A 16,225-nucleotide genomic window follows, 5' to 3' on the forward strand; every position below is an offset into this window, starting at 1 on the left:
TTCCTCATACTCCTTGTTTTTCACTGACCCACCCCTTCACTGTATACATTCTCCAGTGTTTTCTCTCTTTCTCAGTAAACTCTGAGCTTCTAGGTTTGACATTATTCATCTTGTAGCTCAGTGCCTGGTAGAGTAGAGACAAATAAGAAATGTATGTTGCATGCATGGGGCCAGTCTACAAAAGGCCAATAAGGCATTCCAAATAGTTTGGGCTTCTTCTCAAGGGCACTGAAGATCGTAAAAAGTTTATATGCATGAAGGGTAGAGATAATCAGATCTGCATTTTCATAAAACAATTTAGAGGGGAAAATAAAGGGTATTTAGTGAGCTCTTAGATACGGATCATGATAAAGAACAAATGGAGAAGACACTGAGGTTTCTGGCTTTAGGAGATACTTGAGTGGAGAATAATGTCATTAATTAACAAGCTATAGGAAGGGATAAGTACTAGGCTGTAGGCCAATAATTCTATTTCTGGATAGGTATTTTAGTATACTGACTTGAAAGGCCAAATAATAAACTGTTTCACTTATATTCACAGCCATTCCATAACATAGGCATTTCCTTACTTTTAATTCTAAGAAATGTGAAAGCCAAATTTTGCTACAATAAAATTTTAGTATGTCAAAAATACTACTAACCTTTCTACATCATCAATTCAAATAGGATTACAATAAAGTAGGATAATTCAGTAGGGACTTATTTTTCATGTCTACTTCATAAGGGACTTATGAAAAAAATACAAATCTTAATTATGCTTGATTACAAAGCAGACCAACCATTTAGGGAATATAAAGGGAATTATTAGGTATGGTGGAAATCATCCTCCCTTCTGTCTAATAAATACATGAAAGACAATTCTAAAAACAAAACTTCAAAACATTCTTGGTAATTTTGAGAAAAAAAGAGAACATGGCTAAAGAACATTACTTATGCCTCTTATACCAAACTCATTTTTTTAAGATAACCATGCCCATCCTTTATCTTTGAGAGAAAAAGCCAACTGCATTACTTTCAATAGGCAAAGTTCCCTTTCAACTACTAATAATCATTTTTAGCCATATTTATTATAACAGAGTTCTGGTTTAAAAGAATGTAAAAAACCCCTTACAGAGCATAAAACAACTGGTCTGAAAATTGAAATTTCTTCCAAGTTCTACATGATGGTATACATTTGGATTTTTTTATCAACTAAATGTTATTTCAATTAATAGTGTCATCTATGCATCTTTGTGAAAGATCTCACTTCTTACCTACATTTGATCTTATTCGACTCTTAAGAAGGGCCCATGCTGTATACATAATTTTATGACCAACGCTAATTTAATGGTTTACTAATAATTCAACTAAATGATATATAACACTAACACATATTTTTACTATGAATATTTAATCTTATGTTTATAGTAATTTTTTTTCTTCTAAGGGACTATATGTTTGAATATTTATTCTCACCAGGAATTATATTTTGTGTCTTGACAGTTAGAAATCAGGAAAATGATGAGAAAAACTCAGTAACAGGGAATAACAAGGGAGCTATATGAAACTTATCCAAAACCAAAATGTATGAAAAACAAAAGTAAAATGTGAAAGTATAATAATTTCTAAATGATCATGTAGTAGGATTCCAAAGGAGCATTTTCTGTTTCCTGTTGTAATATATAATTTGAAATTTGCATGTAACATTTTAATGTAAGTAATATCCAAATTCTTTTTAAAAAGATTTATTTATTTATTTGAGAGACAGAGAGAGAGCGCGCGCGAGTGTGAGTGGGGGGAGGGGCAGAGGGAGAAGGAGAGAGAGAATCTTAAGCAGGCTCCACGCCCAGCACAGAGCCCAATAAAGGGCTCTATCTCACAACCCTGAGATCATGACCTGAGCCTAAATCAAGAGTCGGACACTAACTGACTGAGTCACCCAGGCGCACCCCAAATATTAGCTTCTTGATACTTGCTACTACAGAAACAATGGGAAATTTGCTCAACTCACACTAAAAATTTGAAATGATGTGGAGAAGAAAATTTTCAGGGGCACCAGGGTGGTTTAGTCAGTTAAGCATCTGACTCTTGATTTTGGCTCAGGTCATGATCTCAGGGTTGTGAGACTGAGCCCCACATCAGGCTCCATGCTGGGTGTGGAGCCTGCTTAAGATTCTCTCTCTCCCTCTGCCCCCTGCTCGTGCGTTTGCACACGCGCTCTCTCTCTCCCATTCTTCAAAAAAAAAAAAAAAAAGAAAAATTTCAATAAATGGTATTTGAAGGAAAGTATTAGCTCTACGCCATCCTTCATATCAAAAGATTTCCAGAGGGAGTTAAAAGTAAAAAAAGAAACCATAAAATGAGAAGGAAAGTATCTGATTATGGGATTGGAAAAGGCTTTCTAAGAATAAAAGACATGGAAGAGATCAGAAAAGATTAGTAGATCTGACTGAGAAAAAAAATACTTGTGTAGGTAAAAAGAGAATAAGTAAAGTTAAAATTAAAAGACAAACTAAAAAAACTATTTGCAATATGTCAAATGGTTAAATTCTTAATTTCTAAAGGTCTCTTACAAAACAACGGGAAAAAAATATTCCAAGATGAGGGGCGCCTGGGTGGCACAGCAGTTAAGCGCCTGCCTTCGGCTCAGGGCGTGATCCTGGCGCTATGGGATCGAGCCCCACATCAGGCTCCTCTCCTGTGAGCCTGCTTCTTCCTCTCCCACTCCCCCTGCTTGTGTTCCCTCTCTCGCTGGCTATCTCTGTTAAATAAATAAATAAAATCTTAAAAAAAAATATTCCAAGATGAATGAAGGCCATGAACAGAAAAATCACACAAAAATACAAATTGCCAATAAACATATAAACATGGATTTCAACCTCATTAAAAATAAAAAATGCAAACGAAAGCAAGATAACAATAACAGACACTATGGCAGATTTTTAAAAATATGAGATTACATAGTATTAGCAGAAATGTGAAGCACGGGCACTCTAACGTAATTCTTGTGGTAGTTCTACAAAGTAATTTTATTTTTTATTACCTCCTAATAATTACATTACATTGTATTCAACTTAGTAGCACGATTTCTTACTTTTCTGGTTTTAAGTCTCTATAGATTATTCCCAGGCTATGCAGATGGTCTAAAGCAAGTGCAAGTTCGGCCAAGTAGAATTTGACATCTTCTTCTGTGAACATCACCTAAAATAAAATAATAGTTTTTCTGTCTTATTTTCTTTCTGTGTCTGTAGTTTTTATTTAAAATTCCATCCTAGAGTTTAAATATTCGAAAAGTTATAAATATGCTAATCACATGTAGTTTTATCCACAATTTACTTATGAAAGGAATTTGCAAAAATGATCAAATCAGTCAACTAATCACTTTCTAGATGCTAAATGGGGAGGGGGATAATGTTACATTTTGTTAAGTAACATCTGTATTCAGACTGCGCCCTTGTTGCCCTACCACAGTAACATCTTAGAAACGAAAAGTGATCTTTTAAATGCATACTGAATTTCCACTACTAATTGTTTAAGGATATCTTGATATATTATTGCTTCTGAAAAACTGTAACTAAAAGCAGGGCAATAGGCAAAGACAGTTTATCAATTTAAAGTCCTACTTTCAGAATAACTTAAAAAGGTAGGAAAAGAACTCTTTTTGGCTCTAATTCCTTAATGTAAGACTCTTGTGCCGCTAGAGAAAATAAGATAAACATAATTTTGAAATATAACAAAGCTTTAGTTAAATCAGGATGCATATAGATAGATTAAAAATAGAGATTAATTACATACCTCTTTGGATAAGCGTGTAAACAAATCTCCTCCCCTGAGAAAATCCAAAATAAGATACAACTTCCCTTCAGTTTGAAAAGCTGAATAAAGAAATGAAAATTTCTGTTTAATCCACCAGGGTTTATTTTTTTGCCTTACATTAGGTCAACTCATTTACAAATGAATATTATTTTTAAACAAATTTATGATTATATCCTAGATCTAAACTGATTTTTACTGAGAAGATAACCACTGATTTCTCTTAGTTTCCATGTGGAAATGTTAAAGGCAGTGTTTCTTATGGAACCACTAGAACATTTGTTGCATTTTCTTCAGGCACTAGTCTCCCAGGAATACAGTAGTTTTAAAACATGTGATCAATAAGAAAAATTCCCAACATGGTTACTTAACCATGAAACGAAATACAAGAACCATGTCACTTAAGTTCAGGAAAAAATGTGGTTTGGCTAGCTTTAATTACACATATTAAGAATCACCACAACTTCACCCACATGCACCTTTGGGGAAATGAAAGGTGATAAAAGCTTCAAGATGTTGACATTAGTGATCAAGTTTCTTGCTTTAAGAAAAGTTAGGCTAACACATATGGACTATAAAATGCTGGTACACTGTTGCTAATTATTAAAATAAAAACAATGATTATTACTCCCTATTCCTATGGCTACCACTCAGAAACATACGTATAAATGCAATAAAGGATTCTAAAGTTTGTTTAAGAAGTAATGGCTTAATTTCCATGACTTTATTTATCTGTTAAACACGTATAACTATACACAAGCAAATATTTATATGCATTAATGTATCTGAATGCACTCAGGGAGTGGGGGCTCAGTTGGAGGGATGAGGTTGCAAGTGGTTCATAACTTACCATAATGCAACTTGACAATAAAAGGATGATTAACTTCTACCAAGATATCACGCTCCATTTTTGTCCGAACACGATCTCGAACTACAAAATATTGTACATATGCTGTACTACAATAGCTTTCAGAGACAATCTTTAAAGCAAAATCTCTTTGGTGCCTATTTTAAATAAAATTATTCTAAAATGTGAATTCATATTTTTATACATACCAATAAAACTATTTATACATACAAATAAAACTATTCTCTTGAATTTTCAAAATTAATATATTTTTTACTAAATTATACAACCAGAAGAAATTGTTCACATTAATAAAATCTGTGCTTCAGGTTAAAAAAAATACATACAGAGAACACATCAGATGTTCAATCAGATGTTGGCTTTAACATCAAATTTACAAGTATTTTAATCAAAGTTATGAAAAATGACCAAAAAAGAGTAACTTTTGAAAAATGAGGCATCCCAATGAAATATTAAAACACATACAAGAAAACGGAATAGGTTTCACTACCTCTGCCAACCATATCAACTCAATTCAACAAGTGCTCATTAAGCATCTGTAAAACGTGGCAGATGTGGTGAAGGATGGGTATACCTGAAAAGGTCTATTTTGGGGGAAGGAGAGCGAGAGGAAGAAGAAATAATGTGGTGCAGCTGAAAGAGCAAAGGCTTTTTGGAGTTCAAAAAATCGGATTCGGATCTGTGTGATCTTAAGCAAGTTACCTACTAAAACTCTTCCAGACTCCATTACCCCTCATCTATAACGTAGAGATAACGCCATTGTACCTTTGTGGGCCGTACGACCATTTGAGATAAGTCTGTACATTCCAGAGCCTGATGTATAGGAGATATTCAATTAAATGGTAGCTATAGCACCATGAATATGATAAAGGAGTAAAATGACTTATTACCGGCAGTAAGTAGTACAGAAATTCAGAGAAAGGAGAGTTTTACTCGCATGGGAAAGCAAGAGGGAAGAGGTGGAGTTAGGAACTTTTGGAGTGGAATTTAGATGGGTGGGAAGGATCAGGCCTAAAGAAGAAAAGTCCAGGTACAGAGAACCAGCGCAAGCAGCAACATGGAGGCATGCATGAGGAAGAGAAAGGAACTAAATCGGTATGGAAACTGGGGAGGTGAAATTGGGAAGACCCAGGTTCTTGACAACTTGGAATGGTAGATAGGAATGGTAGATAAATTTATGTTTGATCCTGTACGTAAAGCTCTCTTACCAACCAATGATTTCCTTTTTTTTTAAGATTTTATTTTATTTATTAGCGAGAGAAAGAGAGAGAGAGAGCACAAGCAGGGGGAGGGGCAGAGGGACAGGGAGAAACAGACTCCCCACTGAACAGGGAGCCCAACATGGGGCTTGATCCTAGGATCCTGGGACGCTTAACCGACTGAGCCACCCAGGCGCCCCCCAACCAATGATTTCCTGAGCAAATTCTATATACCAGATAACTCTGAGATACAAATACAAACAAAATAATCTTCAAGAAACTCATAATCTGGTGGGAATGACTGACAACTAACTAAATAGAATACATTCTGGTAAGTATTCTATGTTGGTAGCTCAACGGATTAAAGAGGTGAAAATGATCATTCATTAAAATTTTATTATTTTTTCTGTTGCATAATATGGATAGATCATAAATGACTTGCATTCTTCAGGCAAGAGTGACTGAATGGTTATGTTAAAGATTAAGCAGAAAGAACGGGGAAGAGAGTCTTCTGTGGGGGGAGAGTAAGAAGAGAGAAAGATGAACTTGTATTCTTTTCAACATAAAGTGACCAGATATTTAAAACACAGAAATAAGACCCCTGGAAAAAAGAAACAATCTAAAACAAAATCCTATGTTTCCCATCCTACCAATTTTCCACTTTCAATTGGGAAATTTCGGTGCCAGTGACTGAAAATGGGCAAACCTGGTATAGAAATCATTTTGCTCTTGAGATATATAAAGCTCTGTCTTTTAAATGACTTGTCCAGCAGGTGTATCAAATTCAGTATCAATCTCTGATTTCATTATCTTATCCTATCACAACAACTCTGGTGTCTTCTATCCAACAGACCCTTTCTATTATTTATATGAATGAGGTTCATAACCTAGGTCTGCTGATAATTCTGTTCCAGTCTAGCCCTCACCTGTGCTTTTTCTAATGCTACCCATATGATCTTGGATTCAGTTCCTATTACCTTAAAGCTGGATTCCAAATTTCTATTTCTTTCAATAATTATACAAAGATTACAAAGTTTATCATTTAAAACTCACCTCTCTGCTCAGCGAGCAGCAAAAACATCCACAGTGTATTTACTGTATATCCCTCATCTATTATTCTATCACACTGAAAAGAACAATTATTTGGGAGTCAAGAACTACAGGTTTTAGTGGCCCTGCTAGTAACTAGATGAATTACCTGGTCAAATTCTTACACTGCTTGGGGACTTCCTGCTTCCTTCTCTATAAAATGAGAAGCTAAAACAAGATGATTTTCTTTCTATTATGATTATCTTGTGAGGTGGTTGCCTTACATGTAACACTGATGAGAACTTGTTTAGTTGAAAATGAGCAGCGAGATTTACTTACTCAAGAATTCCTTCATTTTGTCTGAGGCATGACTGTGTAGTATTTCTAATCTGGTTTCTTTTACTCATGTAAAGTCCTACTGACAAATATAAATCATTCTACAATCAGGAATTCTGATTAGGATATACTGGTTTAGAAGAAGATATGTTTTATATTGGCTAAACTCTAAACCCTAAAATAGAATTTGTTAATAATGACTCATGCTGGCAAAGCAACTACATTCCTCTGAAATAATTTTTCTCATATAGTAGTTATTAGATTTTAAATCCTCCTTGACTTGAACGTTAAGAGTGAATAAGAAGAAATGCTGTTTATGCTTCTAGGATTATGTATTAAGAAACTTTTAGACCCACAGACTACTGTATTAGGACAAAAGTGCCTACAAACTCAATGCTACTGACTTCTATCTGACCCCATTTATTGTATTAATAGGAACTCTGAAATGGAAAGAGACTTCTGGTTAAACATAAATGTTTTACTTTCTACTTTCTTCCAAAGCCCCACTGAAATTACGATAATGGAAAAATTATGCATAAACTCACAAGGACAAAGAACAGGAGAGGAAGCAAGCAGAAGATGAGTAAGTGGTAACTTACACAGTAGATAAGAGAAAGCTAAAAGCTAAGCCTAAGGGAATGAAGTCAATGAGAAATAAGGAAATTCTTGCCATAGAACTCTTTCCAATCGGCTATTTGGTACCTCACTCTTTTTTTTTTTTTTTTAAGATTTATTTATTTATTTGGTGGGGGGAGATGAGGAGCGAGAATCTCAAGTGGACTCCCCGCTGAGCACAGAGCCCAAAGTGGGGCTTGATCTCATGACCCTGAGATCATGATCTGAGCCAAAACCAAGAGTTGGACACTCAACCAACTGAGCCACCCAGGTGCCCTGGTACCTCACTCTTAAATGCAAAAAAGGTAGCAAGGGATCCCAAGGCATTTGAGGAAAGGCTCTAAAGATGAAAAACAGTTATCAAAATAAACAGAAAAAAGGGAATAAAGGGAAACAGAGAAAATGTAAAGAAGAGGAGAAAACTTAAAAATCAACCTTGTAATTTATATACCCCGACAGAACAAAGACCACATGGCACCCATGAAACAAGAAGCTTTCAAAGGGGTAGGGGGGAAGGAACCAGTATCTTCAACAAATAAACTACAAAGAAAAAAAATGGAGACAGAGTTCACAGATTAAAAGACTTAAAGAGAAATCAACCAATTGCAAATAGAGATCTTATATAGATCTCAATTCAAACAAATTGCAAAAAGACAGATGAACTGTAACAATAGGCACAACTGGAAATTTGAACATTGATTAGATATCTACATATTAATTTTTTAGGTATAGTGATAGAGTTGTATTAGTTCTTTTAAGAATTTTTATCTTTTAGAGATACATACTAAAATATTTATGGAAGAAATTGTACAGTGTCTAGGATTTGCTTCATAGTATCAAGAGAGGGGAAAAGAAAGGACACAGATGCAAAAAAAAAATGACTGTGAGTTGAGAAATGCTGAAGCAGCAAGGAGGGTATATGGGAGTTTTCTATATTCTTTTGTTTCTTTCTGTAAATGTTTGACACTTTTCATAATAAAAAGTTTTTAAAAATAGAGGACAAGGAAAATCTAGGAAATTAAAAATGATGGTAGAAACAAAAATGTCAATAGAAAGTTTGAAAGATAATTGGTAATATTTCCTAAAAAATAGGGGAAAAAAAGACGAAACTGGAAAACAGTAAAGAAAAAAATTAAGAAATGATCCAGGAAGTCCAACATATTCAAAGAGCAGGAGTTACAAAATGGGGAAGAAATGACAAAATACTTTGCCAGAACTGAAAAAGTAAGTTTCCAGATTGAAAGAGACCACCCCATACCTGGTATGGTGAATTTTAAAAGTTCACACTAAAGAAATATCACTGTACAAATTCCAGAATACCAGGGATAAAGAATAGAGTGATTCTAAAGACTTTTAAAGAGGAAAAGCAGCTTACGTACAAAGGACTGGAAGTCAGTACTGCAATAAACCTCATAATTGCAACACAGGAAACTGGAAGACAATGGAAACAATGCCTTCAAATATGAGGGAAAATTATTTCTCACCTAGAATTTTACACTCAGCCAAATTATAAATTAACTGAGGGGGTAGAATAAAGGCATTTTAAGACATTCAAGGTCACAAAGATTTTATCAGCCATTCACCCTTTCTGAGGTAGCTACTAGGAGATGTGTTCTACTCAGACTGGAAAGTAAACTGAGGAAAAGGAAGACACAGAATTTAGAAAATGAGATTTAATACAGCAACGATGTGAAGGTAATGTGACTTCAGTATACTACTTGGCTCAGTTAGGAACAGTTCTTATAAAGCTGTAACAATGTGGGATGCCTGGGTGGCTCAGTCGGTCACATATCTGCCTTCAGCTCAGGTCATGATCCCGGGGTCCTGGGATCAAATCCCACATCAGGTTTCTTGCTCAGTGGGGAGCCTGCTTCTCCTTCTGCCTGCCATTTCCCCTGCTTGTGCACTCTCCCTCTCTCTGGCAAATAAATAGATAAATAAAATCTTTTTAAAAAAAGAAAGCTGTAATAATGAAAATATTACTGGGAGGACATGAAAGGCAAAATTTTGTGTGGGTGGTAGGATGAGAGAACTAAACCCTAATCTGCCATGTTAGAAAGTCAATAAATTATGTCACCAAATGAAAACAATCAAACAACTGCAATAAAGAGTATTGAATGTGGAGGTAAATCACAGAAATAGTAGTTAAGGAGACGAAAGTCATTGTCTTTGAGGGTCGAGAATTGGGATAGGGAGGAGGGTTGGTAAAGCAATGCTATTTTGTAAGATTCTATATACACATTATTCTGAAAAAATAAAAACTGAATTTAAGAATGCATTAAAAATTATCTGACAGCTTACAATTCCAGTATGTCAAATATTTTCATTTTTCTATGGTTTCTTCTATAGCTTATATCCATTTAATTTTACATACTTGTGGTAGCCAAATTTGTTATAATTGTTCACTTACATAATTTCATTGTTCATTTTGGGGGTTATATGTGAAATATTTCTTTTAAATAATATCCTATTAAATGGTATACTATAATTTTTAAACATTCCTCTACTTTTCAATATTTGTGTGATTTCTAAATTCTCAACATTATAAATTAATGTTGCTGTGAGAATTTTCAAGTGCATGAATTTTTTGAGATTATTTCCTCAGGTTAATTTAGCAGCAATAATGGCTCTCTGTATTTGTTGCAAAACCACCTTCCAATTTATGTTGCCATCATATGAAATGATAACATTATTTTACATGTATTTATCAGCAAAATGGAACATTTTTCCAAACATTATTTTATCCCCCTTCATAAAATTTATTCTGAAATCCTTTAGGTAGAGGTTGTAATGGTACTTTTCAGGATCTCCTAACTCAATTACTCCTTTTACATTTATTAGTAGGAATTCTACTGTAAGGAAGAGCTTTCCCTTTCTCCACATTACTTAATTTATGGATCAATCCATGGATTTTTGTTTTATTCAGTGCTTTGTAATTCATCACTATCATTAATTACTGCAATGTTCAAATTGTCCTAGATTTGGTCCGTAGGAGCCCTGTACTCATTCCTTATATTATTAATTTCTAATATTCGAGGTGAATAATTTCATGATTTCCTGTTTATACTATTTTTCATTCTGTTATAGGCTAAAATTGTTTGCAGTGTCGATCTGTTTATAATTTGCTCAATATCTCTTTACAAGTTTCCTAGATGTGGTAATTTGTAAAATTCGGTTAGATTGTTCGGTTAGATTGTTAGATTTTTTTTTTTAATGGCATAGGGTTTAAGAGAAGGCTAATTTTTTTTTCCCAGGTTGCTCAGGAGTATTTCAAACAAAATTTGTAAAATCATGATTTCTCATTTTTCTATATACCTGGTTTGCCATACGGCACAGCACATATTCTGTTTGAGGTATGTATTTTTCAAATGAAATTTTAAATATTTAAGGAAAAATTCAATTGGAATCTTGAGGATATGGAGCTACTTGGATGGCTAGATGAATACTGAGATTCTTAACAACAGTTAGCTTTCTCTAGAAGGAACTGGGCATTTATTTCCTTTCCTGATATCTTTTAGGTTTTTCAGTTTCATAGTTTCCTTTACGCATATTATGCACAACACAGATCCTGTTAAATATATGAAACCTACTCTTGCTGTTTTTGTGAATGACCTCTTTTGTGTAAGTTCCACCAATGTGGTTTTATAACTTGGGATTTATAAGCATAAAGTTATACAAGTAGTGATATAAAGTAGGGCACTGAGAATATAATTTAATTCCCTGGTCCTAGCAAGAATCAAGTAAGTAGTGTGCCAGTTGTAGAGACTAGATAGGAAAGAAAATACATTCAGGAAAGGAGCAAGAGAAAGAAAGCAAAGGATGGTGTTTATAAAGAATGGTGGAATTTCTTGGAATGATGATATCCAGGGTAGGTGACTAACTGGGAAGAATAACATCAGAAATAATAAATTATCATCACAAATATTCCTTCCTGGATATTTTAAAAGCTTTAAAATTACATGTAAATCGACGAGGAAAAAAATGATGCTGGGACTCAATACATAAACAACCAGAGAGTATGTGGTAAAATAACCAAAACTACTAAATAAAAGATTTAAATATTTTAAAAACTATGTATAATTTCTTCTAAATGACTGTTTACCTAAAAGAGTCAAATCCTATGTAAGATTGTTCAAAATCAAAGGCTTAGAATAAAAACTTACTTGGAGACCAGAGTCAAGATGATAAAAAGTCCTTAAAATAAAAGCTATTTTGCATCTGGTAAATCAATAAGTTTTTAAAACATTAAAATAATCACATTAATTTGAAGATGAATCAAATCCAGTTTGAATTTCTAAACCTCTACTTGCATAAGCCCAAGATGAATTTATAATACTTCTTTTATAACATGGCAACTCCCATGCTCACTAGTCATATGATTCCAAGCCCAGTAGGAAAAATTCACTTAAAGAAAGTCTAAATTTAAAGAAAGTAACAAGAACAGATTCAGAATGTAAGTAACTGGCCTAGGAGTCACTGAAGATCTGCTAAGACCTTTCAGTTTGCTTCGACTACACAAACCGTATAAACAGTTGCAGCACTTACCTTTCAATGTGGCCTTCTTCAACACTTTCATGGCATAAAGCTGTCTAGCATCAGAGCCTGAGATTTTTTTGACTAAGAAAACCTGTATTTAAATGAGAGAAAATAAGTTTTACAAAGTATCACAAATTACGCCATTGTTAAAAATGAGACCCTTTCTATAATATAGTGTATTACTAGAGAGATTCTGACACACTGTAGATGCTTATTTTTCTTATGTATTGATTATAAATACAATGAGTTGTAAACAGTGGTAATAACTTGGAGGGGTCAACATAAGTGAATACATTGTTTTCTTTCTTTTCGTTTTCTGCCAATTCCCAAAGAGCATGTAACATATAAGACACAAAAATCTTTAAACTATGTAATCAGATAAAAGTCTAACATGTTTAACGTATAACACAAGTGGTCATTGCTCTGATTTTTTAACAAAACAAAAATTCTTCCAATTCGATAAAAATTGTCACACAGAGGGTCCCCTTGACCATAATTCTCCATTGATACAATTATTCACTGATAATTGGTCTTTTCCATGTATGAAAACTGCACATAAATTTCTCATTGCTGGGCAGAACAATTTAAAACACTTACACTGAAGAAGCCTATTCACAAATATTTAATGTGACTTAAGACAGAACCCTTTCAACCTTTTAAAAATCAGATTATCCCATATACCTAAATATGAAGAACATAGTTCCTAGGTATGTTACTGAGCCTCTTGATTTTGCAAATTATTTTTAGCTGCTTTCAAAATATAGTGTGAAATTTATGCAAAATGAATAAAGCCTGCTCTAAATAATTCAGTCAAGCTGTAACATGGCTAATACAAAACTATCTATAAATCTTTTCTGTTCATTTTGATCATTATGTTTGTGATCTTTTTAAAAAAGCTTTTATATAAATTCCAGTTAGTTAACATACAGTGTAATATTAGTTTCAGGTGTACAATATCGTGATTCATGATCTTTTTCATTCAATCTTTAAACATACTTGCTAAATGGACCTGAATTTCAACTTTTTTCTTCTATCCTTTCCTAGCAGTTGTTACTGAGCTGCCACAGATGGAAAGAGAAGCAATTATAATCAAGAATTAACTTTCAGGTTAGCTCTCAATTATCTGCACTAGCATGCCTGGCTATTAGCAAAAATCAAAAAATGCTACATTCAACTGATTCTAGGGCGAGGCAGAGTTCCTCACTTTGAGAAACTGTGCCAAAGGTGATTGGCAATGACCTCAAAAGTTTAGTGAAGAGCACCACAACTTGCACAGAAACCCTGATGCATTGTGTGTTCCTCTCCCCAAATCGCTCCCTCTTGTCCCTTCCAAGATGCCCTACCTTTTAGTTCCTTTTAGCCAGTTAGCAGTGAGCCAAACTAGGGAGAAAAAAGCATTCTTAATCAAGTTCCTAAGATGGGATGATGTTCAAATGTTAAAGGTAATCAGAGATTATTAGTATTTTTTTAACAGAAATAAATTCTAATTAGATGGAGATAATTAGGACTTCTCTGGTATTTATTCTTAAGATTCCCTAATCAAGCTTCTTTGTGCCATTCCACAAGAAAAATTCTCCCTGTGGATTCCAAACTTTTTTCACCCTTCTTTGAAAGTACCTTAACACTTTTCAGCACTTTTTAGTTTGCAAAGGACCTTCACAAGTATTTGTAATACATCATCATGATAATTTTGGGAGGCAGGCGGACTAAGGAATGCCTATTTATAGCTGCCCAAGCTAGGGCTTAGAGAGGTTAAATAATTTGACTAGTGTCACAGTGGAGGTATTAGAACAAGAACCAGGCCAGCCACCCAATTCTGTGCTCCTGCTCAGGGGCTCTTAATCTGTTCCCTCTGGCAGGTCACCAGTTAAGTGTAGCAGGAGCAGCAGTGGTCCCAGATGCCATTGGATCTTCCCCAGCCAGAGCATTCATGACCTTTCGAACTCCCCCATGAAGCTATTCTAAGCTCTGACAGGTCATCCCTGTTTCCTTGGCTTACACTGGCTTTTTAGGATGAGTAAGAAAGGAGACACCCTATTTTTAATGTTTGCTATTTATAGTAAGGTATTTAAGTTACTTTTAAAGAAATAAAGGGAAATGCATGCTAACTCCTGGCAACTTAAATACTGTGTTCCCTGAAAATCTAATGTATAGAAAGAAACCAATCTATTTGGGTTTATCCATAATGCGACTGCATGATAATAAAACTTCATAGGAGATATTATGTGCTTGGCCTTTTATCATTTAATTCCCACTACTAACCTATGAGGTCAGGACTATTATTTACTCATGTCTTCTTTCCAGAATTATTGCTAGGTACTCTGCTACTAGCTCAATGTTGAGACATGGTACAAAGCATGTCCCCTGCACTCATGGAAAGACACATAGTCTAGTGGAGGAGATAGCCAATAAACAAACAATTACACAAATGAAAAACTGCAATTGTGGTGAGTGCTGTGAAGATGAGGTATATAATGTTCTGACAGGTAAAACAGAGGAATATGACTTAGAATGGCAGAGAAGACTTCTTTGAGATCATAAACATGAGAGGTGCTAATAAGATGAGGAAAGGGTGGGGTGGGGCGTTTCACACAGAGGGAAGCCCATGTGCAAAGGCTTTCTAGTGGGATGGAGCCAGGTGCTTAAGGACTGAAAAAAAGGGCCAATGTAGCCAGAACACAGGTAGTGAAAAACACATAAAAGTCATGTTGTTCGGGTAGCCAGGCACCAGAACAAGGGGCTCCTCAGCCATCTTAAGAGTATGTCTTTATCCTAAAGGCTAAAGGAAGCTACTGAAGTATAAGCTTAGCTCTTGTTGGCTGTCATGTAAATAGTGGCTTGAGGAAAGAATAAATTTGGGAGTCCCAGTTAGGAGCCTCCTTCAACAGGCTAAGGAGAAACAGGGGTGGCATAGACTGGAGGAGAGGCAGTGGAGGAGAGGACAGGCATGCTTTGAGAAATCTTTACTGAATCAACAGGACTTGCCGATAGTTCAGATTGGTGGGGAGAGGCAAGAGGAAAAGGTGGGCAGTAGAAGGATATGTCAAAAAATGCCTCCCAAGTTTCAGGCTTGCTTAACTGGATGCCATTCATAGTTGCAGAGAAAAATGAAACAGGACAGTTTTGGGGGAGCAGGGGAAAATCATGACTTTGGTTGTAGATATGCTGAGTTTAAACTGCCTTTGAATCATGTGAAGAGAACAAAATATGCAGCTGTACATAGAGTTCAGAGCTTAGAGGCATGATCTAGATTGGAGAGAGAAATCTGTTAGGACAGCTGTATGTGGGTTATAATTAAGACAGTGGGCATAGAGAAAATAATTAGTAAGGAGTATAGAGTGAGGAGAAGGCAGCCTAGAATGGAACCGTGAGGAATTTCAATACTTAATGACTGGCTGGAAGAGGAAAATGGGGCTCGAAGAGGTTAAGTAATTTGCTCAAGCACACGTAACAAGTAAGTAGAAGGAAAAAAAAATCAAATCCATGTTTGGCTGACCTAGAGCCCAAACTTGCAACCATTATATTCTACTGCCTACTTAACCTATATCTGAAATAAAAGCATCACTTTGGGGTTAAAGGAGGTTAACAGCTTTAATAAATTACCTATATTAGCCAAGAATTGCCAAATAGTCCCCATAAATACACAAGGGAGCTAAAGAGGTGTTGTTTTGAAGCTTGTAAAGCATATTATCTTCAGATGTTTCCTCACAGGGAGGTGGTAAGCAAGCACTGCAATGTGAAAGTTGAATGCAATTTCAGAATCTTCCTCTAACTAAGAAACAGAATAGTCAGATCAAATAGTAGTAATCATAATACTGTACTTCTCAAAATGGAGGACAGAAAGTGCTCC

At 34.9% G+C, this 16,225-nt stretch overlaps 1 protein-coding gene across 9 annotated transcripts in view; it reads right to left on the bottom strand.

Moving 5' to 3' along the window:
• The window catches only part of RPS6KA3 (ribosomal protein S6 kinase A3), a 111,218-nt gene that overhangs the window by 36,507 nt on the left and 58,486 nt on the right, over nt 1-16,225 (bottom strand). For all 9 annotated transcript variants that reach the window (XM_048213396.2, XM_057310514.1, XM_026480206.4 and 6 more), the window contains 4 exons: nt 12,385-12,466; nt 4,643-4,723; nt 3,775-3,854; nt 3,074-3,180 (listed from right to left, as the gene is read on the bottom strand). In XM_048213396.2, coding sequence (XP_048069353.1) covers nt 3,074-3,180; nt 3,775-3,854; nt 4,643-4,723; nt 12,385-12,466 — 350 coding nt within the window. The remainder of the gene's footprint in view (nt 1-3,073; nt 3,181-3,774; nt 3,855-4,642; nt 4,724-12,384; nt 12,467-16,225) is intronic.

The sequence above is a fragment of the Ursus arctos genome, chromosome X (assembly GCF_023065955.2).
Source record: "Ursus arctos isolate Adak ecotype North America chromosome X, UrsArc2.0, whole genome shotgun sequence".
Lineage (NCBI taxonomy): Eukaryota > Metazoa > Chordata > Mammalia > Carnivora > Ursidae > Ursus > Ursus arctos.